Source organism: Mobula birostris, chromosome 6 (assembly GCF_030028105.1).
Source record: "Mobula birostris isolate sMobBir1 chromosome 6, sMobBir1.hap1, whole genome shotgun sequence".
NCBI classification, from domain to species: domain Eukaryota; kingdom Metazoa; phylum Chordata; class Chondrichthyes; order Myliobatiformes; family Myliobatidae; genus Mobula; species Mobula birostris.
Window position 1 is genome coordinate 44324868 of NC_092375.1, and position 26318 is coordinate 44351185.

At 41.4% G+C, this 26318-nt stretch overlaps 1 protein-coding gene across 3 annotated transcripts in view; it reads right to left on the minus strand.

The window, feature by feature from the left end:
* ttf2 (transcription termination factor, RNA polymerase II) overlaps window positions 1-26318 on the minus strand; it is a 97703-nt gene that overhangs the window by 20815 nt on the left and 50570 nt on the right. Inside the window, exons 11-21 of one of the 3 annotated variants that reach the window (XM_072260378.1) lie at window positions 19320-19470; window positions 18484-18589; window positions 16331-16530; window positions 15935-16088; window positions 11630-11721; window positions 10929-11017; window positions 8616-8743; window positions 7938-8108; window positions 6787-6845; window positions 5150-5303; window positions 3457-3539 (exon numbers count right to left, since the gene is read on the minus strand). In XM_072260378.1, coding sequence (XP_072116479.1) covers window positions 3457-3539; window positions 5150-5303; window positions 6787-6845; window positions 7938-8108; window positions 8616-8743; window positions 10929-11017; window positions 11630-11721; window positions 15935-16088; window positions 16331-16530; window positions 18484-18589; window positions 19320-19470 — 1387 coding nt within the window. Of the gene's footprint in view, window positions 1-3456; window positions 3540-5149; window positions 5304-6302; window positions 6367-6786; window positions 6846-7937; window positions 8109-8615; window positions 8744-10928; window positions 11018-11629; window positions 11722-15934; window positions 16089-16330; window positions 16531-18483; window positions 18590-19319; window positions 19471-26318 lie in introns of those variants that run through there. The other 2 variants (XM_072260380.1, XM_072260379.1) reach the window with 2 other exon arrangements.

Genomic DNA, 26318 nt, shown 5'->3' on the forward strand with positions numbered 1-26318 from the left:
TTGTCATGTAGACTTATTTGAAATGGCTGTGCCCAGTTTACTTATCTGGGGTATTGTATTATTGCATGTTGATACTGACTTGACTCCATCCATACCAAAGAAGAAAGAGGAAAATATGAAAATACAAGTATTTAAAGAATGGAAAATCAATTGCAGAAAAAAGTCAAGGTGAGACGATTTTATCAATAATTCAGTGTTTTCTGTGCATGAGGAAAATACATTCAACCTACAGAGGTATGCAAAAGTTTGGGCACCCAGGTCAAATTACTGTTACAGGTGTCCCCCACTTTTCGAACATTCGCTTTATGAAACCTCACTGTTACGAAAGACCTACATTAGTACCCTATTTTCGCTTTCAGAAGGTGTTTTCACTGTTATGAAAAAAAATTCAGCGCGCGATAAAATTCAGCGCGCCCCGAGCAGCCGCCCTCCCCCGGATTCTCGCCGGCATTGCTTAACCACGAGCCTATGAGCAGCCGTTTGCAAGATGAGTTCTATGGTATCGGAAAAGCCTGAAAGAGCCCGTAAGGATGTTACACTTACGGTAAAACTAGGCATAATTAAGCGTTTTGATCATGGTGAACGAAGTTAAGGACAACGTGAGTTTGGCTTGTGGAAGTTGACAAAGATGGTGTTGAAGAGGTTTTGGCATCCCATCACCAAGAACTGACAGATGAAGAGCTGATGCAATTGGAAGAAAAAAGGATAATAATTGAAACTGAATGAGTAATGATAAAGCATGACTTTCATTTTGAAAGGGTACGTCGGTTTAGGGGATATTTGCAGGATGGTTTGAGTCCTTATTAAAGAACCGTGTGATAGAAAAATACGTGAGGCTCAGCAGTCAAGCAAGCCTTCCACATCAGCCACAGCAGACGACGAACCTCAACCTTCGACATCGAGGCGGGCAGTTATAGGAGAAGATGAGCTGCCTGCTCTAATGGAAACAGGCGACGAGATGACACCCCAGTGTTCCACCACCCCAACCCCCAGGCCACGGACAGATACCGATTGCGGAGAATGCAAAGGTAGCCGGGAGGCACACAGCACATCTTTAAGAAAAAAGCCAAAATAATTAATTAGGTGCCACCGACACGTAATTGTCGGCCCAGATCAGAGATGACGCAATCGGAAATCGGCACTAATCTGGGTCGACAATTACGGGCGACACCTAATTAATTAGCATGTTTGTTTCAGCTTTTTTGTAAAGATGTGCTGTGTACCTCCCAGCTACCGCTGCATTCCTGCATTCTTCGCTGCAATGTATCGCTCGGCAGCCCGGAGGGTGCGGGGATCACTGCACCACCCAAGCTCCGACTCAGCCTAACACACCATCATCAGTGTGCTCAGCGCTGTCTTCCCGATTCCGGTAAGTGATACTACACTATACATACATTATTTCTACTTTATATAGGCTGTGTATTTTTACGTGTTATTTGGTATGATTTGGCAGCTTCATAGCTTAAAGGTTACTGGAGAGCGCTTGCGTGTGTTTTTGCCAACAGTGCTCGCGTGAGATTTTCTGCCGACGGCGCTTGCGTGAGATTTTCGCTACGGAGAACAGTTCAGTAATGATTGTGGAGAAGTATTTCTACTTTATATAGGCTGTGTATTTATCATATAATTCATGCTTTTACTATATGTTACTGTTATTTTAGGTTTTATGTGTTATTTGGCATGATATGGTAGGTTATTTTTGGGTCTGCGAACGCTCACAAAATTTTCCCTTATAAATAAATGGTAATTGCTTTACGACATTTCAGCTTACAAACCGTTTCATAAGAACGCTCTACCTTCGTATGGCGGGGGAAACCTGTACTGTGAATAGCTAAGCAAGTAGAAGATGAACTGATTTCCAAAAGGCATAAAATTAAAGATGACACATTTCTTTATATTTTAAGCAAGATTACTTTTTTTATTTCCAGCTTTTACAGTTTCAAAATAACAAAAAAAAAAAAGGGCCTGAAGCAAAAGTTAGGGCACCCTGCATGGTCAGTACTTAGTAACACCCCCTTTGGCAAGTATCACAGCTTGTAAACACTTTCTGTAGTCAGCTAAGAGTCTTTCAATTCTTGTTTGGGGGATTTTCGCCCATTCTTCCTTGCAAAAGACTTCTAGTTCTGTGAGATTCTTGGGCCATCTTGCATGCACTGCTCTTTTGAGGTCTATCCACAGATTTTCAATGATGTTTAGGTCGGGGGACTGTGAGGGCCATGGCAAAACCCTCAGCTTGCGCCTCTTGAGGTAGTCCATTGTGGATTTTGAGGTGCCTTTAGGATCATTATCTTGTTGTAGAGGCCATTCACTCTTCATCTTCAGCTTTTTTACAGACGGTGTGATGTTTGGTTCCAGAATTTGCTGGTAGTTAATTGAATTTATTCTTCCCTCCACCAGTGAAATGTTCCCCGTGCCACTGGCTGCAACACAAGCCCAAAGCATGATCGATACACCCCTGTGCTTAACAGTTGGAGAGGTGTTCTTTTCCTGAAATTTTGCACCGTTTTTTCTCCAAACTTTGCTCATTGCGGCCAAAAAGTTCTGTTTTAACTTCATCAGTCCACAGGACTTGTTTGCAAAATGCATCAGGCTTGTATAGATGTTCCTTTGCAAACTTCTGACGCTGAATTTTGTGGTGAGGACGCAGGTAAGGTTTTCTTCTGATGACTCTTCCATTAAGGTCATATTTGTGCAGACGTCGCTGCACAGTAGAACAGTGCACCACCACTCCAGAGTCTGCTAAGTCTTCCTGAAGATCTTTTGCAGTCAAACGGGGGTTTTGACTTGCCTTTCTAGCAATCCTACGAGCAGTTCTAGCAATCCTACGAGCAGTTTTCTTGGTCTTCCAGACCTCAACTTGACCTCCACCGTTCCTGTTAACTGTCATTTCTTAATTACATTACCAACTGAGGAAATGGCTACCTGAAAACGCTTTGCTATCTTCTTATACCCTTCTCCTGCTTTGTGGGCATCATTTATTTTAATTTTCAGAGTGCTAGGCAGCTGCTTAGAGGAGCCCATGGCTGCTGATTGTTGGGACAAGGTTTGAGGAGGCAGGGTATTTATAAAGCTTTGAGATTTGCATCACCTGGCCTTTCCAAACAACGATTGTGAATAAGCCATAGCCCTAACAAGCTAATTAAGGTCTGAGACCTTTGTAAAAGTTATCTGAGCTCAAATCTCTTGGGGTGCCCAAACTTTTACATGCTGCTCCTTTCCTTTTTTTCACTCTAAAATTGTACAAAACAAAAATAATACATTAATCTTGCTTAAAATGTTGAAAAGAATGTTTCATCTTTAACTTGATGACTTTTGGAGATCAGTTCATCTTCTACTCACTTAACTATTCACAGTAACAGAGATTTTGACCAGGGTACCCAAACTTTTGCATGCCACTATATCCCATCTTTAAAAATAATTGAAAGATACAATTTCATGACTGCTAATCCTTAATCTTACCAGTGCATATCTAACAGGAAAAGGTTATTGCCTCCAATAAGATTCAAACCCACACCACCGGCACAGAGGGAGACCAACATGACCTGTGATAAGACAGAGGAACAATGGAAGTGTCACACACAAAACGCTGGAGAAACTCAGCAGGCCAGGCAGCAATCTTGGAAAAGAGGAAACAGTTGGTGTTTCGAGCCGAGACCATTCATCAGGACTGCTTTCATGCATTTCACAAAGTAAAATAAATGTGTCATCGTACTGGATGGGCTCATTTCTTTTAATGTATCTCATCCTTTTGTCCAATAAACACATTTATTTGGGCCGAGACCCTTGCCTAGGTTTCAGAAACCACACATTACAGTTGAAACTGATGAAATAAGAGGGATTATTTAAACAATGCATATACAAACTTTACCCAGCATCAATAAAATTCCAAGTCAGAGAAAATTTACACACTAAAACTAGGAAGGGCAATCAATAATCAAAATTCCTGATATAAACCATAAAATAAACTTTACAAAATCCACTTTAATTTCAACATTTCAAAATGACAGTCCATGGAGTGAGTGCTGGCAATAAGCAAGCCTAACAAGGAAAAATAGGAGCAACAGTCGGCCATTTGGCTTTGCAAGCTTGCTTGATTCTCCATCTCAGTACTTTTTTCCCATTTCCTTCTCCATAAACCTTATTGCCTTTTGTCAGGGATTTGATCTATCTCCTCCATAAATCTATTCAGAATTTAGTATCCACTGCCTCCAGTGAGAAAATTGCATGGTTTAGATCTCTAAAGGAATTTCTCTTCATCATAGTCATAAATATTTGTTTTATCCTGTACCCTGATGAGACTATGATCCTCCCCTAGATATGTTGACTAGGGTAAATATCCTCACTTTGTGGCTACCCAGCTCTGTCAGAATCTTGTACATGTCAATGAGATCTTCTCTAATTCTTAACTGTAGTGGAGATATGCCTAGTTGACCAAATCACTCCAAATACAATAGTTCACCAGTCTAGTGAACCTATGCAGCAAAACCTCTGGGATGTGCATAGTTTAGGGAAGGAGCCAAACATTCCAGAAATTGTCTCACAGCAAGGCATTAGGTGTCATCTGTCCTGAATTGAAAATGTTTTGAATTCAATGAAGGGCAACATGTCACCTATTGTCCTGTCTCTTGCTGTGCCTGAATGTTTGGTGGTGGATAAGGACACCCCATTCCTATGGCAATGTTTCCAAAATGTCACCATTTACATAGTATTTTGCCTTCATGTTTATCCTTCTGAAGTGAATATTTATCCGGTCTTTATATTGCTTCTGCTGCCTTTTTGCCCATTCACTCAATGTCTCTTTGTGCTTTCCTCACAAGCATATTCACTAAACTTAAAAATATTGAATTTAGTTTTCTCATCCAAAAAATTGATGAATATTGCATAAAGCTGAGAAGCAAATTGATAGCTCAGGTACCACTACTGGTCACTGGAGGGAGTCTCTTTTATTCTGTTACCAATGCATCAGCAGATTATTTTCCCTTAATCCATGGCAACATATTACTCTCAATGGCCTGGTCTTTAATTTTGCAATGGTTATGCAGGATTTTATCAAAGCCTTCTGAAAATCCAAATCTAATCTGTAAAGTAAACCAAGTATTAAAAATGCAGATATTTCTCCCCTCCAGAAATTGCAATAGCAGTCAGTTGGTACCTGAGGTCCTTTTGGGTTAGTGTTGAATTCTTCTACCAAGTCCATACGACATTTAGGAGTCACACTACCGTCCAGAGTAACGTGGGTCAAGTTGATTTTATCCAAGTGGACTGCCACCACTTTCAGCATACCGGTCCACTGAGAAATGATTACACTGAGGGAGAAGTGACTGACAATAGTTAAATGAATCAAAAATGCAAACTCTAACTATAAGTGGTGTTGGTGTTGGCGTGGGCGTGTGGCCAAGTGGTTAAGGTGTTGGTCCAGTGATTTGAAGGTCGCTAGTTTGAGCCTCAGCTGAGGCAGCATGTTGTGTCCTTGAGCAAGGCACTTAACCACACACTGCTCTGCGACAACACCGGTGTCAAGCTGTTATCGGCCCTAGTGCCCTTCCCTCGGACAACATCAGTGGAGTGGAGAGGGGAGACTTGCAGCATGGGCAACTGCCGGTCTTCCATACAACCTTGCCCAGGCCTGCGCCCTGGAAAACCTTCCAAGGCACAAATCCATGGTCTCATGAGACTAACGGATGCCTATATAACTATATTGGAAAGACTATTTTACAAAGGACATTTTATAGTCTTGGAAATGATGTTACATATTTGGTGGCCAAAAAAACCATGGAATTATGGTCAATTCTGTTTTACACAAGGACAGTTACAACCAGAGAACACTACAGCACAGGAAACAGGCCATTCGGCCCCTCTAGTCTGTGCCGAAACATTATTCCACTGGTTGATCAGATGTTCTTCCGACTCACACTTTGAGGTACCTTTAAGTTCCTATTGGCAGTCTGAAGATTGAGATAGGATTAATAGGTGTACACCTGCAGAGAATTACACCTCCCTCTCTAAAGTTCAAGTATCTCTGGATGCTTACTTAGAGCAAGATTCAAGAGATTTTCCTTGCAGGAGTTAAGCTCTTTATTATCAGGAATACCCATTTTATTCCTCATGCAGTGAACTTTGGGTTTGGAGGATGTGGGGGAGGGAAGTAAGAGTACTTTTCTTTAGCTCTAAGACAGCTTTTATAGTTTGTTAGACTCACTTTTAAAAGCTGGCCTTACTTACATAAATTCATAGTGTAGCTAAGAAATGTAATGAAGAACCACAAGTAAATTCTGAAATGAGCAGAATCTCTTACTGTGACTCACCTCTGCATTAGTTCCCATTCCCTAGTGTAGTTTATGACATCCTTGGACTTTAATGTCTGCACAACTGTGGTGTTTTATAGAAAAAAAGAGGCATGGTTACACAGTGATCAACACTGCTGCCTTAACTTCAGTGACCGTGATTAAATCCTGACCTTGCCTGCTGCATTGTTTGTGTGTTCTCCTTATGAATGGCAGGTGCTCTGATTTCATTCTACATACAAAAACATGCTGGTAGATGAGGTGGCTACTGTAACACTGACAGGAGGTAAATGACAGAAGGCGAGTTGATAGGTGTGTGGGAGGGAATAAGTTGTACGTGTACAGGGAAACAGGAGGTGAAATGGAACTGATAAGGTCGCTCTGCTTGTAAATGGTTAAGGACCACTTCCTTAAAAAGCCGTTATTCATTGTACCTAGAAAAAGAAGTCTTCCCTTCAGCTAAATGTTTTTCCAAAAACTAAAGCCTTCATAGAATTACACGTACCTTTTCTGGGGTTCTGGGCTGCTTCTTATTACTTTTAATTCCTTTAGTAGGGCAGAGATCTGGCAATAAAAGAAACCGATTGAAAAGTCAGGTTTTGGTTGTATCACTTCTATGGTTGTGAATCAGCTGAAAGTTGATAATATTGCAACAAAACTTCAATTTCTAAACCATGCGTAGTTTAAGATTTCTATTTGTTATTACAACAGATCATATGAATGGTTCCTCATATAAACTCCATGTCTTTGTGTCTCATCTCTGTTGGTATGACCTTTATCCTTGCAGACAGAGTGTGATGCTCTAGAATTACCTCTTACAGTCCTTATTTGTGACCAATTCGTTGTTTATTTTCCCCTGAAACTCCTTTGGAAGTTCCAGTTCTCCCTGCAGCTTAAAATGTTTTGCTATTTTACAGAAGTAAATAGACCCAAGTTATTTTATGATTCTTCTCTCCATCTTTCACAAATTTCTTTATCCTCTTTACCTTCAACAATATTCTCCCCTCTATTTAATTCTCAGTTCATCCATCATATATAACTAACTGAACTTTTATTTAAAATATATGAGTGTACATAAAGAGTTTAAGATCACTTATACAGCATTGGGTATACACAGCAAAGGAGTCGCCTAACTTGAAGACTGATGAACATTCACAAAATCTTGTTTAACATTCCTTCCTCAATACAACTCATCTCATCATCCAACCCATTTTGAGATAATTTGCTGTGGCAAACAGATCGACTTATGGGCTAAATAACTGTGTTTTCAGGAGTTCAGTAAAGCACTTTGAGATACTCACTACACACTGACATGACAACCAGTAACTGAGTGAATTTAATATATATTACAAAATCCCAAAGTATATCATAGAAGTACAATCTAGCCTTTCTTTTGTTTACAAACCCAGCAATTTGACATGGTAGAACCTGTAACTTCCCACCAAATCACACTTCTGAGAGGTAGAATCATATTATCATTCTTTTATAACAGTTGGGTCCAAATCCTGAAACACTCTAACAATAGCTTCATCAGAACGACTGAAGTAATTCAAGGTTGTGACACAGCAGCACATTCTCAAGGACAATAAATGCTCACTTTGCCAGTCACACCTTCCATGTTGCATGTGATCTCATCAACAAAAGATCTAAACATACCTTGGTGCTCTCTCTGGTGCTCTCAAACAGGTTGGCTTTGAAGCTGGTTCCATTTAATTTTACAGTTGAATTGGTGTCAGAGGTTGTGGCCTCCAACAATGATAATGCATTCATCTGCTCCTCCAGTGAGAGAGTGATACCTTCAGATTCCATTTCAGTGTGACTGAGAGCCTAGAGTGGAAGATAATCAATTTAAACATAAATCCACAACAATTGGTTAAATATTTTTAAATTATTTGTTGCAACGACAGATTTGCAGTGGAACAGATAAACCAAATGCATCAATGGGCCTCAAAATTGTTGTTTGGTGATCCCTGTCCTGCTGTGTGAACCTGAATGTTAGTTGAAGAAAATTCAATTTAATCCTTTATTTTCTAACTACAAAAGAGAAAAATTTCATCTTGTTGCAAACCAAATTGGCATATTCATGTGACTATGGCTGACTGTGTTAGTTTTACACAAAAGCATTATTATCAAATGAGATAAAATCCTTGCGTATCTTCCATTAGAGCTCTTCAACAGTAATAACTTCTATGGTATTTAATTTAAGTGATTTCCTCTATTTACATCCTTTACCAAGTTGCAAATTTTATTTGCAATTTAACCTCCAATATTTATAATTTTAAAGGAGGAATTTGTTTAATGTTTTGTATTCTATGCGTGGTCAGTGCACCTTACCGTCTTTAACAGAGATAGATGACAGCAACACTGCCGAAGTCTGAGCAGTGATGATAAGATGTGGACAGTGCTCGAAGTGGATGTGGCTTTTCCACCACTGACAGACTCAATACCAAACTGTTGACTAACTAAATAAAAGCAGAACACAAACAGAACATAGTTCATAGTTTTCTATAAATATGTTTGCATATTATATATAACTAAATTGCACTATATTTCTGGGATTTGAAGAGGATGTCTGTACATAGACTAGACCTTGAACATACTCTCTGTTAGGTTTGTCACATTAGTTCACCATTTGCACAAAACAGGTCTAACACACTACATGAAACTATATGCAATAAATCAAGTCTCATATCCGTATGAAAAAATCACTAGCAGTGATAACAGGGAGACAAAGATGCAAATAAAGACTGAATCTCTTAAAATGGGGTGAAATTAGCAATTCTAAGTATTGTAATCTGATGCCCGCACTAGCCAGAATGATTCCTTAAAGCTTCCAAGCAATAAGTATTTCATTATCCAGTAACGATTACTAGAAAAAAAAATCAAATAATTAAATAAAATTAAAACTTTCAAAGTGGTAGATTAGGCATATAACTATTAGTAGCACACCTTACTAATGAACATTCAGGAAGCAAACAAACTGCATTCGAAGTAGAATTTTCTAACTTCTAACTCAGCTTAAAGATACTTCTCAAAGATATATAGTTTACTAGAAGAATAATATTACTAACTTAACAAAGACATTTACCTCCTTCCTGACAATAGTGGGTCAAAGAGATTGTGGGATGGGTGGTAGGGTTCCTGAACAATGCTTTGGGATCTTCGTCTGCAACGCTCCCGGTAAATGTCACAAATAAGAGGAGGGAGACCCCAGTGCTCCTCATCATAGTTTTTGCTATCATCTGTAGGGTCTTGCACACTGATGCCTTGTGGTTGCCGTACCACACAATGATGTAGCCAGACAGGACACTTAATGGTGCTCCCGTAGAAAGTCATTAGAATGGGGGTGCAGAGCATTGCACACCTCAATCTCCTCAGAAAGTGTGGATGCTGCTGTGCTTTCTTGACTAGTGAGCTGCAGTGGGTCCAGGTTTGATCTTCCGTTATGTGCCTAACAAGGAACTTTGTGCTCTTCATGTGTCAGAGCCACTGATGTGCAATGGTCAACCTGTGCCTTCCTGGGTCCACAATCATCTCGTCTTGCGGATGTTGAGACTTTGGTTGCCATTCTCGCACCATCTGACATGCCTCTCAACCTCCTCTCTGTATGCCGACTCATCATTGTTGCTGATGAGGCCAACCACTGTAGCGTCATCACAAATTTGATGATGCGGTTTGAGCTGATTCTGGCAACAGCATGAACAAAAGTGGGCTGAGCACTGAGCACACAGCACTGGGGAGCATCAGTGTTCAGCGTGATGAAGCTTGAGATGTTGCAGCCAACTCAGACTGACTGAGGTCTTTCTGTGAAGAAGTCCAAGATCCAGATACAGAGAGGGGTGTTCAGTCCCAACAAGGACAGCTTATCCATCAGCCTCTGAGGGATGATAGTGTTAAATGCCGAGCTGAAGTCGATGAACAATATCTTGACGTATGAGGCATTGTTTTCTAGATGGGACAGGATGGAGTAGAGGGCTGAAGCTATGGCATCATCAGTGGACTGGTTTGAGTGGTGGGGAACTGGAAAGGGTCAAGTGTAGCTGGAAGGCTACATATACAATAAATGTAATATTTCATTATAGTTAGATGCAGTAAATGCAATATTGAGGACGGCGCTGGAAAACAGGCAGATGTAGCAAATCCAAAGTAAATACAGAGAAGTGTAGTGTAATGGATCTGGTGCGCAAAGTGAAAACAGACACCGATGAGAAAGGTACATTTTAAAAAGGGTGTAGGGACTGAAATCAAAGCTATATTTACATAGGCTTTTGAAAATGGCATGACTGCCAAAAATCCAATTTGACTAAAGACCAAGATCCCATGTTATTCAGTGTTGCTCCTTACAATTAAACAAATGCCTGAAGAGGAGTACAATGGGCTGCCAGTACCCCAGACTTATTCAGCACTCGATTTAGTGTTTTTTGAGGCGATGCAAGTAGTTGACCTTTTAATGCTTCAGGTCCAAACTTTTTTGTCACAACTCCACAGATACTGTCTGACCTGCAGAATGTCAGTATCATTTTTTGAAAACATGCAGATGTTCCTTTTATGCCTACTTCTAAACAGCCACAAAGTAACCAACCCCAAGACACTCAATTTGCTGTCAATTATTCACAAATGTCTATCTTTTAAAATTGGCTTTCTTACCTTTGCTGAAAGGATTATCTACCTGGGAGGATGAATCAGCTTTATGGTCTTTGCCCTCATGTCTCTTCAGATATGACTGCAAGGTTGACCTACATAAAGAAAAAGCTTTGAAACATTTACACAAATAATCTGTGTCTGAAAGTATCCCTGCATTTCTCATCAAAGGCCTGAAATGGAGAACATTGTTAACTTTTATTTCATCATTTGGTCCTTGAACAGAAGCAGAATATGTTTAAGTGAGACTAAAAAGAAAGTCTTTTAACTATATTGTTGTTAAAATTACAGCACGGGAATAAAATATGACAGTTCAACATGTATTGGAATACCACGTTAAAAAATGCACAGATCTTTTTCGTAAAAAAAGAGTTTAAAAGTTGTAAATAAATAAAAAATGCACATACTTTGCCTTTGTCCAATTATAAAAAAGCTTCTAGATAAATATGCCTGGAAAATTTAGCAGCAGATGGGGCACCAGATGTATAACCCAGAGGTTGCTAAGCATTATCTTGCATAATTGTGTTGTTTTGATTTTACCGCCAGGATGACGCCTCTTTCTGGCAATCATACTTTGATCCAAAGAAAACTTAATCAGCAGGTTCCACTAAATTTGGCTGATAATGGACAGCATTATCCCAATAATAATGCAGTGAATAGTAGGAACAAGAGTGTATGCTGTTGAGCACACAACTCCTCAAACATACCTGGAACGAGCATACAGGACAGAATAAACTGCCTCCTCATCCTCTGATAGTTTTAGTCGATGACTTCGATTAAATCTTTGAGGCAAGACAACCTGTAAATAAATAATTTATTCATGAGCTAACTATTTACGACTCAAAAGAACCATCAGGCTGACAATTTTCAATTTATATTATCATTTCTCATCAATCCTACTTGGTTTCAAAATTAACAAATTGTTCTTTGTAGTGAAAATTAAACTTTGCACTTATATCGATTTATGATCAGTTTGTTATATAAATACTGAGGCATCACCAGACTGTTCAACTGGAGATTGATGGCCTTGTACTATTTTTGCCATGACAAAGTTCAAAGATGAAGTTTTTCATACAATCTATTTTAATTCTGTTTAGAGATACAGCAGTGTTCTGGCTCTTTTGGGCCAACAAGCATGTGCCTCCCACTACACCCATATGGCCAATTAACCTGACCCATAAATCTTTGGAATGTAGGAGGAAACTGGAGCACCTGGAGGAAATCCATGCAAGTCACTGGGAGTGGCGCAGTCAAACCCTGGTGGCTGGCGCTGTGGTAGCATTATAAGAGCTGCTACGCCAGCATGCCGCCCTTAATGACTTTGATGAGAGGATCCTGTGCACTGTAGGTGTGGCTTGCAGGTATAGCAAGCAATTTGGAAGGCTAATTGTATCACAAGGGAAAATGGAATAGCGAAGTTTTGGTCCAACGTGGAATATCAAGTACACTTTTAGTTATTACAGGTGGGGAAGGAAATATGGTTGCAGCCAAGTCAATTCCTGACATAAAGGGACTGATGCATGAAGGACAGTTGAACACAATAGGCCTGTATTTCGTGCAGTTTTCAAAAATAGGAGGGGATTTTGCTGAAATACGCAATTTTGAGGTGGATTAACAAGGGTGGATGGCTCCCCCTAGTGGAGTATCTAAACCCGGGGACAACTTCAGAATGAGGGATCAGACACGAGTAACAGTTTCTTCCCTTAGGCAGTCACGACTCACTGGCATTCTCTACCTCAGAGAGCTGAGGAGGCAAACATTATTCAAGGCAAAGAGAGTCAAGACAATCAGAGAGAGCACAGGAAAGTGACTGGATCAGCCACAATTTTACTCACTTCTTATGCGCTCTCAAAAGACGAAACTTTTAATTAAAATTCCATTTTCATTGATTTTTAAAGCACAAAGCTAAAACAGGCTGTTCCAATTTAACTGCTGAAAGCTTGTCAAATAAATGTTGCTAATTGTTACATCTAAACTACAATATGTAGACAAGTGCTGGCCTTAAGCCAAATCCACAGACACTGTTGTCAGCTGTGCACTGACTATGATGTTTGAAACAGCAAATCACTGTTTAGCTTAGCTTTATTGGTCACCTGTACATCGAAACATACAGTGAAATGTGCCGCTTGTACCAAATCCAATCAGTGAGGATTGTGCAAGTGTCGCCACATTTCTGGTGCCAACTTAGCACTCACACAACTCACTAACCCATACATACTCATACATCTTTGGACCTATCCATGCCAAATTAGCGTAAACCCACCCGAACAACTCTAGCCCACAAGGATATTGGATTCCTCGGGTCAAGTGTATACGTGGCCCCTTGTACAGCAATAACTTCAACCAAATGTTTCTAGTAACTGTTGATCAGTTCTGCACATCAGCATTACCCCTCTTGGAACCCTGTACCAACCTGACTTTCCCAAATCTACCTGCATATTGAAATCCCTCATGACTATTGCAACATTGCCCTTTTGGCATGCATTTTCTATCTCCAGTTATTATTTGTAGAACATATCCTCACTACTGTCCGGGGGGTCTGTATATATAATTCTCATCAGGATCTTTTTAGCCTTGCAGTTTCTTAACTCTATCCACAATGCTTCGACATCTTCCGACCCTATGGCACCTCTTTCTAATGATTTAATTTCATTTTTTACTAACAGAGCAAAGCTACACTTCTGCCTTCCTGCCTATCCTTTCGATACAATGAGTACCCTTGGACATTAAGCTCCCAGCTATAATCTTTCAGCCACAATTCAGTATGCCTGCAACATCATACTTGCTAATCTGTAACTGTGCTATGAGTTTAGTGACCTTAATCCATTTACTGTGCACATTCAAATATAACACCTTTAGTCCTGTATTCACTCTATTCGACTTTGTCTCCATCTTATGTTACAATTCATCCTGTTGACTGCAATTTTGCCCTATCAACAACATCTCCCTGCTAGAAGTCTCACTACACATTGCCTCTGTTTGTAAACCAACTACCTCATGAAAGAAGAAACTCTTCTTGGGCTTCCAGTCGGGTATAGGTATCCATTATACCCGACATTTCGATGACAAACTCTGTCAGGGATGAAGATGGAGTTTGTTATCAAAATGTCGGTTTTAATCGATACCCGTACCCGACTAGAAGCCTGAGAAGAGTTTATTCATCATATACGATAGGAAAGCACTAGATCCTTTTTCAACTACTTCATTTCAGCACTATGGCTCTGGTCCCCATCCATGACAAATTAGTTTAAATCCACCCAAACAACTCTAGCTCACAAAGATATTGTACCCCCTCGGGTTCAAGTATAATCTGTCCCTTTTGTACAGGTCATACCTTCCCCAGAGATTCCAATGATCATAAATCTGAACCCCTGACATCTGCACCAGTTCCTCAGCCACACATTTACCTGCCAAATCATTCTATTCTTACCCTCACTGGCACGTGGCACAGAGATTACTACCCTGGAGGTCCTGTTTCTCAGCTTCCTCTAAAATCTCTCTTCAGGACCTCCTCACCTCGTCTACCTATCGTATTGGTACCAATATGTATCAAGACTTCTGGTTGCTCATCCTCGCCCTTGAGAATGCCATGGACATAATCTGAGACATTCCTCATCCTGCCACCAGGGAGGCAACATACCATCTGGGTATCTCTATCGCGTCCACATGAACTTCATCTCTACCCTCATCTATGTTGTTGCTGTTGAGTATCGTCAATCAACTCAAGGTGAACCTATAGATAGTGTATTTGTCCACAGGGCTTTCATGGCATGATACAGAAGTAGATTGTCAGGCCTTTCTTCCGTGCGGATATCGGTTCTGCTCCAGAGTACAACCAGTCTCCCTTGTACGGGTCATCCTTTCCCCAGAAAAGATTCCAATGATCCAAGAACCTGAAACCCTGTCCCTTCACCATCACCGCAGCCACTCATTCATCAGTGCTATCACCTCATTCCTACCTGCACTAGCCGGGGCAATGGGAGTAATCTGGAGATTACAACCTTGGAGGTCCTTCTCTTCAGCCTCCTTCCTAACTCTATATACTCACTGTGTAGGGCCTCTTCCCCATTTCTGCCTATGTCATTGGTGTCAATATGCACAATGACCTCTGGCTGTTTCCCCTCCCCCTTAAGAATAGTCTGCAGCCGCTCCAATCACGGACCCTAGCACCCGAGAAGCAAACAACATCCTGGTGTTCCTTCTGTGGCCACAGAACCTCCTTTCTGTTCCCCTATCGAGTCCCCTATAACTACCGCACTGCCTGACTTTACCCTTCCCTGTCGAGCCTCTGGGCTGGCCACAGTCCCAGCAACCTGGCTGCTGCTGCCATGATCTAATGGGTCATTCCCCCTCCCCGCCACAGAATCCAAAGGGGTACACTTGTTGCTGAGGGGAGTGGCCACAGGAGACCCTGGACTAATTTCTTAATCCCCCTACCCCTCCCGGTGGTCACCTGTCTTCTGTCCAAAACCTGTACTCTGGGTGTGACCACCTCTTCAAAAGTCTCGTCCATAATATCTTCAGCCACCCGAACGATTCTGAGTACATCCAATTCCAGCTCCAACCCCTTGACTCAGTCAGTCAGGTGCTGAAGTTGGGTGCACTTCCCGTAGATGTAGTCATCAGGGAAACCGCCAGGTATCCTGAACTCCCACATCCGACAGGAGGAGCATTTCATCCTGACTACTCTATACTAAGAAAAAGAACAGGCTTACCTCTTCTTAAAGCCTTCACATTCTATCACTGGCACACTCTGACAATGGCCACTCTGCTTAAGCCTACCCTCCTTTTATTTGCAGCTGAGCTTTAGGCCTCTGGCGCCGGCACTTTCTGCGCCAGTGCAGCTGAAAAAGAGTGGCCTTGCCCAAATCTGCTCTTTTTATCCTCCCTCTCCCAAAACTGGTGGGGCTTTTAGAGTTGGTTAAAAAGTCAGTACAACATTGTGCGCAAAGGCCCTACACTATGCTACAATGTTCTGTTCTAAAACTGGAAAGTCTGAACAGCCAACATACCAGAGGCTTGCCACTGGAGTCAAGTTGGTCCTTATTTCTTCGCAATAGAAGGCTTTTGGTGATGATGTTGAGGCGTTCACCACCCTTCCTAGTCCCATTATCAACTTGATTCTTCCAAAGCTTAAAATCATCAAATGGGGAGCAGTGAAGGAATCTGAAAAAAGGAAAGTTTAGAAAGATGAACAATTATAATTGGCTCAGCTGCATAGGTAGCTTCAATTAACAAGGCAAAAATTTGGGGGTCATATTTTCAAAAAATGCGTAAAGGAAGAGAACATATTGAGAATTCGCCAGAATAAACTTGAAATAATCTAGTTATTAATGCAGATAACACAAATAAAATTTGAAACAAATTTAAAAACAAAGCATGAAAATTGCTCTGGCTTGTCATCTTACTTGAGCAAGGAGTACATATCCAGAAGGTTGTTTTGTATTGGCGTTCCTGTGATTGCCCAGCGAGTTCCAGCTTTGAGTTTACATACTGCCATTGATGTTTGAACTTGGGGGTTTTTAATGTTGTGAGCTTCATCCAGGATGACTCGAGACCAAGCTATCTTCAGTAGAGGTGAATGTGAGGATTCTGGTTTAACTGAAGACTGAAAACAGCATAACAGCAGAAATGATTTTTCAATGGAACAGAGTTACGTATAGATGATCAACAAATTACTTACTTTCATTGAATTATCCCAAAAGAGTTTAGGATATGGAAGCAAATATTAGATATCTCCTTTACTAACATAATTATAATATACTCAATCCACCCATCTTAGAAGTTACTTAAAGTGTTATCTCACTAAAAATTCTACAGATGCTTAAATTAAAAAAAAATTCTGATGTACAGTGCCTATAAAAGGTATTCATCACCCCTCAGAAGTTTTCATGTTTTATTGTTTTGCAATATTGAATCACAGTAGATTTAATTTGGCTTTTTTTGACACTGAACAACAGAAAAAGTCTTTTTCGTGTCAAAGTGAAAACAGATCTGTACAAAGTGATCTAAATTAATTGCAAATATAAAAACACAAAATAATTGATTGCATAAATATTCACTCCCTTCAAGTCAGTATTTAGTAGATGCACCTTTGGCAGCAATTATAGCCTTGAGTCTATGTGGATAGGTCTCTATCAGTTTTGCACATCTGGCCACTGCAATTTTTCCCCCTTCTTCTGTACAAAACTACCCAAACTCTGTCAGATTGCATGGGGATTGTGAGTGAACAGCCCTTTTCAAATCCAGCCACAAATTCTCAATTGGATTGAGGGCTGGACTCTGACTTGGCCACTCCAGACATTAACTTTCTTGTTTTTAAACCATTCCTGCGTAGCTTTGGCTTTATGCTTGGGGTCACTGTCTTGCTGCAAAACAAATCTTCTCCCAAGTCCCAGTTCTCTTGCAGACTGCATCAGGTTTTCTTCCAGGACTTCCCTGTATTTTGCTGCATTCATTCTACCTTCTACCATCACAGGCCTTCCAGGGCCTGCTGCAGTGAAACAACCCCACAGCATGATGCAGCCACCACCATGCTTCACAGTAGGGATGGTGTGGTTTTGATGATGTGCAGTGTTTGGCTTACACCAAACATAGCGTTTAGTCTGATGGCCAAAAAGCTCAGTTTTGATTTCATCAGACCATAGAACCTTCTTCCAGCTGAATTCAGAGTTTCCCACATGCCTTCTGGCAAACTCTAGCCGAGATATCATGTGAGTCTTTTTTTCCAAACAGTGGCTCTCTCTTTATCAGTCTCCCAAAAAGCTGCAACTGGTGAAGCACCCGAGCAACAGTTTTGTATGCGCAGTCTCTCCCATCTTACTGAAGCTTGTGATTCCTCCAGAGTTGCCATAGGTCTCTTGGTGGCCTGCCTCACTAGTCCCCTTCTTACAGTCACTGAGCCTTTGAGGACAACCTGCTCAAGGCAGATTTACTGCTGTGCCATATTCTTTCCATTTCCTGATGATTGACTTAACTGTACTCCAAGGGATACTCAGTGATTTGGAAATATTCTTGTATCCATCTCCTGACTTGGGCTTTCTCAATAACATTTTTGCGGAGTTGCTCGGAGTGTTCTTTTGCCTTCATGTGTAGTTTTTGCCAGGATACTGACTCACCAGCAGTTGCACCTTCCAGATACAGGTGTATTTTTACTACAATCAATTGAAACACTTTGACTGCACACACGTCTCCAAAACCAGATCTCCATTTAACTAATTATGTGACTTCTAAAACTAATTGGCTGCACCAGTGATGATTTGATACATCATATTAAGGGGGGGGGGTGAATACTTAATACAATCAGTTATTTTGTGTTTTATATTTGTAGTTAATTTGGATCACTTTGTAGAGATCTTTTTTACTTGACACACAGTGTCAAGAAAAAATGCCAAACAATGTTGTAAAACAACAAAAAATGAAAACTTTTTATAGGCTTTGTCTGTTAGTATGTGACTTTCCCAGTAAGAAACAATAACAGAGTGCACATAAAATTAGTCATCCATCACGATGGTTCTCTTCAAAGTACCCATGGCATCATGAACCATAACCCTTAACTTACAGATGCTCCTTCATCTTTGGCTGCACATTTTCCTTTTTCATTCTTCACTGGGATCTCCTTTGCAACAAGACTATATGTCGTTATAACAACATCAAATTCTGAAAGCCTAAAGAAAAATTTCAATAGCCTGGATTATGATTAATAAAATAATGCCATAGCATTTGTTTCATTTCCACATTTCGTATGTCCCTTAATGTCTACTTAGCCGAGCCAAGTGAGATATTCCTTCTAGATTGCTTATTTCTTCCTACTGGCTTTATTGTTCAATTGCTGGAGCAAACAAATGTCTTGGTGTTCTATGAAGCCACAGATTCACTTTATTATTCATTCCCAGAAGTTGGGAATGAGAAAGCGGCAAGTGGCCTTGCCTAATGCTTTCCTCGAAGAGAATTTATGGAAATTTTGGGGTATTATACTACTGTGTGGCCTAATCTATATGCACAGATGAACACAGCTGTGCATCTTCAACTTCACAAATCTAATTTTACATGAATGTTAATAAAATCATTTAGAATCAGTTTACCAATTATTTGGTTAATTTACTATACTAACACAGACTGATCTGTAATTGTATTTGACATAATTAATTGTAACTGGTTTATTACTGCCACATCTACTGAGATAACAGTGAGAAGCTTGAATTGCATATTATTCATTCAGATCAATTCATTACCCAGGGACTCGGAATTCATAAAGATCATGAACAAATATATAACAAGCGCCGACTAAACGTTACACTAAAAACAAAGTTGAATGTACAATGCTGTCTAAAATATTTTTACAATAGAACAGTAAATGCATTTAAGAATAGGGAGAAGAATGCCACAGGTACTCACATCTTTGCTGATTTCTCTCTGTTTGAGCCATGGTACATGTATATACTTAGTTTATTCTTACAGACATGCCGCTCAATTTCCATTTTCCAATGGTGGATTAGAGATGCCGGACAAATAACGAGTGTTCCATTGGAGACAGCAAGAGGACTTTCTGTTGGAAAGCAGATACTTAAATGAAATGTGAAACATGATTGCAACATGACAAAAGAAATTGAAAATTCTTGGACTTGCAAGAAATCACATCAATGCCATGCTGCAATGGGGGAAAACTTCACTCTACAATTAATTATGGAATCTTTAAGGGTAAATAGTAGACAAACAAGAAAACTCAGCATTTCTAAAACTTGTGAATATCAAATTGTTTATGTCTTACAGCTTAGATAAAATAATACAAACTATAAGCAGTCACGAACAAGAGATTCAGCAGATGCCACACACACACACACACACACACACACACACACACACACACACACACACACACACGCACACAAAATGCAGGTCAGACATCATCTGTGGAGGGGAAGAGAATAACAATTAGGGCTGACACCTTTCATCAGACAGAATATGAGGTGTTGTTCCTCCAGCTGAGTTTGGCTTCATCGTGGCAGTAGAGGTGGCCATGGACAACATGTCAGAATGAGAATTGAAAAGGGTAGCCAGCGGGAGATCTTGCCTTTTGTGGCGGAGAGAGCAAAGGTGCTCATTGAAACAATCCCCCAATCTGCATAGGGTCTCACCCACGTAGAAGCAGCTTCTCAGGGAGCACCAGATACAATAGATAAACCTAACAAATTCACAGAGGAACGCATTTTGGTGGACGCATTTTCTTCTACAGCTCTTTACCTCTTCCACCAACCAGCTTCTTACTTCATCCTCTCTGCCTACCCACCTACCTTCCCCATCACCAGATTTCACTGATCACCTGCCTACTTGTACTACTTCTTACTCTGGCTTCTGCCCCCTTCCTTTCCAACCCCGATGAAGGGGATCAGCCTAAAACGATGGCTGTTTTTTCCCCTTCATAGATGCTGTCTGACATGCCAAGTTCCTCCAGTACTTTGTGTGTTGTTCAAACTTTAAACAATATCAGACTTAAATGTTTGAATTTTTACTAAACAAGTTGTAAAGTAAAATGGAGACAAGTTTATAAACAAAACAATTTAAGCAGAATGTTTCTAAATTGCCATATAGATGAAGTAAATCTCTGAGAGTACATTGGTCTCCAATAGTACCAGCTTTCTGAGTCATTAACAAAGACAAAAAAAAAAACTAAATTTTCTACAATAACAGACAACAAAAACATACAGTGGCATAGAAAAGTCTGGGCACACCTGGTCAAAATTTCTGTTACTGTGAATAGTTAAGTAGAAGATGAACTGATCTCCAAAAGTCATAAAGTTAAAGATGAAACATTCTTTTCAACATTAGTGTATTATTTTTGTTTTGTACAATTTTAGAGTGGGGAAAAAAAGGAAAAGAGCATCATGCAAAAGTATGGGCACCCCAAGAGATTTGAGCTCTCAAATAACTTTTACCAAGGTCTCAGACCTTAATCAGCTTGTTAGGGTTATGGCTTGTTCACAGTCATCGTTAGGAAAGGCCAGGTGATGCAAATTTCAAAGCTTTATAAATACCCTGACTCCTCAAACCTTGACCCAACAATCAGCAGCCATGGGCTCCTCTAAGCAGCTGCCTAGCACTCTGAAAATTAAAATAAATGATGCCCACAAAGCAGGAGAAGGCTATAAGAAGATAGCAAAGCGTTTTCAGGTAGCTGTTTCCTCAGTTACTTTTATACTTTATTGTCACCAAACAATTAATACTAGAATGTACAATCATCACAGTGATATTTGATTTTGTGCTTTGTGCTCCCTGGAGTACAAATCCATAGTAAATATTAAAAATTTAAATTATAAATCATAAATAGAAAAGAGAAAGTAAGGTAGTGCAAAAAAACCGAGAGGGAGGCCCGGATATTTGGAGGGTACGGCCCAGATCCGGGTCAGGATCCGTTCAGCAGTCTTATCAAAGTTGGAAAGAAGCTGTTCCCAAATCTGGCCGTACGAGTCTTCAAACTCCTGAGCCTTCTCCCAGAGGGAAGAGGGATGAAAAGTGTGTTGGCTGGGTGGGTTGTGTCTTTGATTATCCTGGCAGCACTGCTCCGATAGCGTGTGATGTAAAGTGAGTCCAAGGATGGAAGATTGGTTTGTGTGATGTGCTAGGCTATGTTCACGACCTTCTGCAGCTTCTTCTGGTCTTGGACAGGACAACTTCCATACCAGGTTGTGATGCACCCTAGAAGAATGCTTTCTACCGTGCATCTATAAAAATTAGTGAGGGTTTTAGGGGACAGGCCAAATTTCTTTAGCTTTCTCAGGAAGTAAAGGTGCTGGTGGGCCTTCTTGGCAGTGGACTCTGCTTGATTGGACCAAGTCAGGTCATTTGTGATATTGACCCCGAGGAACTTAAAGCTTTTGACCTGTTCCACTTGTGCACCACCAGTGTAAATGGGGTCATGCGGTCTGCTACTCCTTCTGAAGTCAACAACCAATTCCTTCGTCTTGCTGACGTTGAGGAATAGGTTATTGTCTTTGCACCATGCCACCAGGTTCTTAATTTCCTCTCTGTACTCAAACTCATCATTACCTGAGATATGGCCTACAACTGTGGTGTCATCAGCAAACTTATATATTGAGTTTGATGGAAACTTGGCTACACAATCATAGGTGTACAGTGAGTACAGCAGGGGGCTGAGTACACAGCCTTATGGGGCACCAGTGCTCAGAGTGATTGTAGATGAGAGCTTCTCCCCCATTTTTACAGCCTGGGTCCTGTCTGTGAGGAATTTGAAACATAAAAACATAGAAACATAGAAAATAGGTGCAGGAGTAGGCCATTCGGCCCTTCGAGCCTGCACCGCCATTTATTATGATCATGGCTGATCATCCAACTCAGAACACCGCCCCAGCCTTCCCTCCATACCCCCTGACCCCCGTAGCCACAAGGGCCATATCTAACTCCCTCTTAAATATAGCCAATGAACTGGCCTCAACTGTTTCCTGTGGCAGACAATTCCACAGATTCACCACTCTCTGTGTGAAGAAGTTTTTCCTAATCTCGGTCCTAAAAGGCTTCCCCTCTATCCTCAAACTGTGACCCCTCGTTCTGGACTTCCCCAACATCGGGAACAATCTTCCTGCATCTAGCCTGTCCAATCCCTTTAGGATCTTATACCAATCAGACCTTAGCCTATATCAATCAGATCCCCCCTCAATCTTCTAAATTCCAACGAGTACGAGCCCAGTTCATCCAGTCTTTCTTCATATGAAAGTCCTGCCATCCCAGGAATCAATCTGGTGAACCTTCTCTGTACTCCCTCTATGGCAAGGATGTCTTTCCTCAGATTAGGGGACCAAAACTGCACACAATACTCCAGGTGTGGTCTCACCAAGGCCTTGTACAACTGCAGTAGTACCTCCCTGCTCCTGTACTCAAATCCTCTCGCTATAAATGCCAGCATACCATTCGCCTTTTTCACCGCCTGCTGTACCTGCATGCCCACTTTCAATGACTGGTGTATAATGACACCCAGGTCACGTTGCACCTCCCCTTTTCCTAATCGGCCACCATTCAGATAATAATCTGTTTTCCTATTTTTGCCACCAAAGTGGATAACTTCACATTTATCCACATTAAATTGCATCTGCCATGAATTTGCCCACTCACCCAACCTATCCAAGTCACCCTGCATCCTCTTAGCATCCTCCTCACAGCTAACACTGCCACCCAGCTTCGTGTCATCCGCAAACTTGGAGATGCTGCATTTAATTCCCTCATCCAAGTCATTAATATATATTGTAAACAACTGGGGTCCCAGCACTGAGCCTTGCGGTACCCCACCAGTCACCGCCTGCCATTCTGAAAAGGTCCCGTTTATTCCCACTCTTTGCTTCCTGTCTGCTAACCAACTCTCCACCCACACCAATACCTTACCCCCAATACCGTGTGCTTTAAGTTTGCACACTAATCTCCTGTGTGGGACCTTGTCAAAAGCCTTCTGAAAATCCAAATATACCACATCCACTGGTTCTCCCCTATCCACTCTACTAGTTACATCCTCAAAAAATTCTATGAGATTCGTCAGACATGATTTTCCTTTCATAAGTCCATGCTGACTTTGTCCGATCATTTCACCGCTTTCCAAATGTGCTGTTATCACATCCTTGATAACTGACTCCAGCAGTTTCCCCACCACCGACGTTAGGCTAACCGGTCTATAATTCCCCGGTTTCTCTCTCCCTCCTTTTTTAAAAAGTGGGATTACATTAGCCACCCTCCAATCCTCAGGAACTAGTCCAGAATCTAACGAGTTTTGAAAAATTATCACTAATGCATCCACTATTTCTTGGGCTACTTCCTTAAGCACCCTGGGATACAGACCATCTGGCCCTGGGGATTTATCTGCCTTCAATCCCTTCAATTTACCTAACACCACTTCCCTACTAACATGTATTTCGCTCAGTTCCTCCATCTCACTGGACCCTCTGTCCCCTACTATTTCTGGAAGATTATTTATGTCCTCCTTAGTGAAGACAGAACCAAAGTAATTATTCAATTGGTCTGCCATGTCCTTGCTCCCCATAATCAATTCACCTGTTTCTGCCTGCAGGGGACCTACATTTGTCTTTACCAGTCTTTTCCTTTTTACATATCTATAAAAGCTTTTACAGTCCGTTTTTATGTTGCCTGCCAGTTTTCTCCCATAATCTTTTTTCCCCTTCCTAATTAAGCCCTTTGTCCTCCTCTGCTGAACTCTGAATTTCTCCCAGTCCTCAGGTGAGCCACTTTCTCTGGCTAATTTGTATGCTGCTTCTTTGGAATTGATACTATCCCTAATTTCTCTTGTCAGCCACAGGTGCACTACCTTCCTTGATTTATTCTTTTGCCAAACTGGGATGAACATTTGTTGCAGTTCATCCATGCAACCTTTAAATGCTTGCCATTGCATATCCACCGTCAATCCTTTAAGTGTCATTTGCCAGTCTATCTTAGCTAATTCACGTCTCATACCTTCAAAGTTACCCCTCTTTAAGTTCAGAACCTTTGTTTCTGAATTAACTATGTCACTCTCCATCTTAATGAAGAATTCCGCCATATTATGGTCACTCTTACCCAAGGGGCCTCTCACGACAAGATTGCTAATTAACCCTTCCTCATTGCTCAAAACCCAGTCCAGAATAGCCTGCTCTCTAGTCGGTTCCTCAACATGTTGGTTCAAAAAACCATCCCGCACACATTCCAAGAAATCTTCTTCCTCAGCACCTTTACCAATTTGGTTCACCCAATCTACATGTAGATTGAAGTCACCCATTATAACTGCTGTTCCTTTATTGCACACATTTCTAATTTCCTGTTTAATACCATCTCCGACCTCACTACTACTGTTAGGTGGCCTGTACACAACTCCCACCAGCGTCTTCTGCCCCTTAGTGTTACGCAGCTCTACCCATATCGATTCCACATCTTCCCGGCTTATGTCCTTCCTTTCTATTGTGTTAATCTCTTCTTTAACCAGCAACGCCACCCCACCTCCCCTTCCTTCATGTCTATCCCTCCTGAATATTGAATATCCCTGAACGTTGAGCTCCCATCCCTGGTCACCCTGGAGCCATGTCTCTGTGATCCCAACTATATCATAATCATTAATAACAATCTGCACTTTCAATTCATCCACCTTATTACGAATGCTCCTTGCATTGACACACAAAGCCTTCAGGCGCTCTTTTACAACTCTCTTAGCCCTTATACAATTATGCTGAAAAGTGGCCCTTTTTAATGCTTGCCCTGGATTTGTCGGCCTGCCACTTTTACTTTTCTCCTTAGTACTTTTTGTTTCTACCCTCACTTTACACCCCTCTGCCTCTCTGCACTGGTTCCCATCCCCCTGTAGTGAACTAACCTCCTCACGCCTAGCCTCTTTAATTTGATTCCCACCCCCCAACCATTCTAGTTTAAAGTCACCTCAGTAGCCCCCGCTAATCTCCCTGCCAGGATGTTGGTCCCCCTAGGATTCAAGTGCAACCTGTCCTTTTTGTACAGGTCACACCTGCGCCAAGAGAGGTCCCAATGATCCAAAAACTTGAATCCCTGCCCCCTGCTCCAATCCCTCAGCCACGCATTTATCCTCCACCTCATCGCATTCCTACTCTCACTGTCGCGTGGCACAGGCAGTAATCCCGAGATTACTACCTTTGCGGTCCTTTCTCTCAACTCCCTTCCTAGCTCCCTATATTCTCCTTTCAGGACCTCATCCCTTTTCCTACCTATGTCATTGGTACCTATATGTACCACGACCTCTGGCTCCTCACCCTCCCACTTCAGGATATCTTGGACACGATCAGAAATATCCCGGACCCTGGCACCAGGGAGGCAAACTACCACCCGGGTCTCTGGACTGCGTCCACAGAATCGCCTATCTGACCCCCTTACTATTGAGTCCCCTATCACAACTGCCCTCCTCTTCCTTGCCCTACCCTTCTGAGCTACAGGGCCGGACCAGAAGATCCAGCTGCAGATCTGAGTGCTAAGGCCCAGGTTCCGGAGCTAAGGAATCAGTTTATTTGGAACGATGGTATTAAAGGCAGGCTGTAGTCAATGAAAAGGAGCCTTACATATGCGTCTTTATTCTCCAGGTGTTCTAAGGAGGAATGTAGGGCCAGAGAGATGGCATCTGCCGTTGACCTGTATCTCTGGTAGGCAAATTGCAAAGCGTCAAGTTCGTAATATGATTAAGAAATGGCAGTTAACAGGAACAGTGGAGGTCAAGTTGAGGTCTGGAAGACCAAGAAAACTTTCCAAGAGAACTGCTCGTAGGATTGCTAGAAAGGCAAATCAAAACCCCCATTTGACTGCAAAAGACCTTCAGGAAGATTTAGCAGACTCTGGAGTGGTGGTGCACTGTTCTACTGTGCAGCGACACCCGCACAAATATGACCT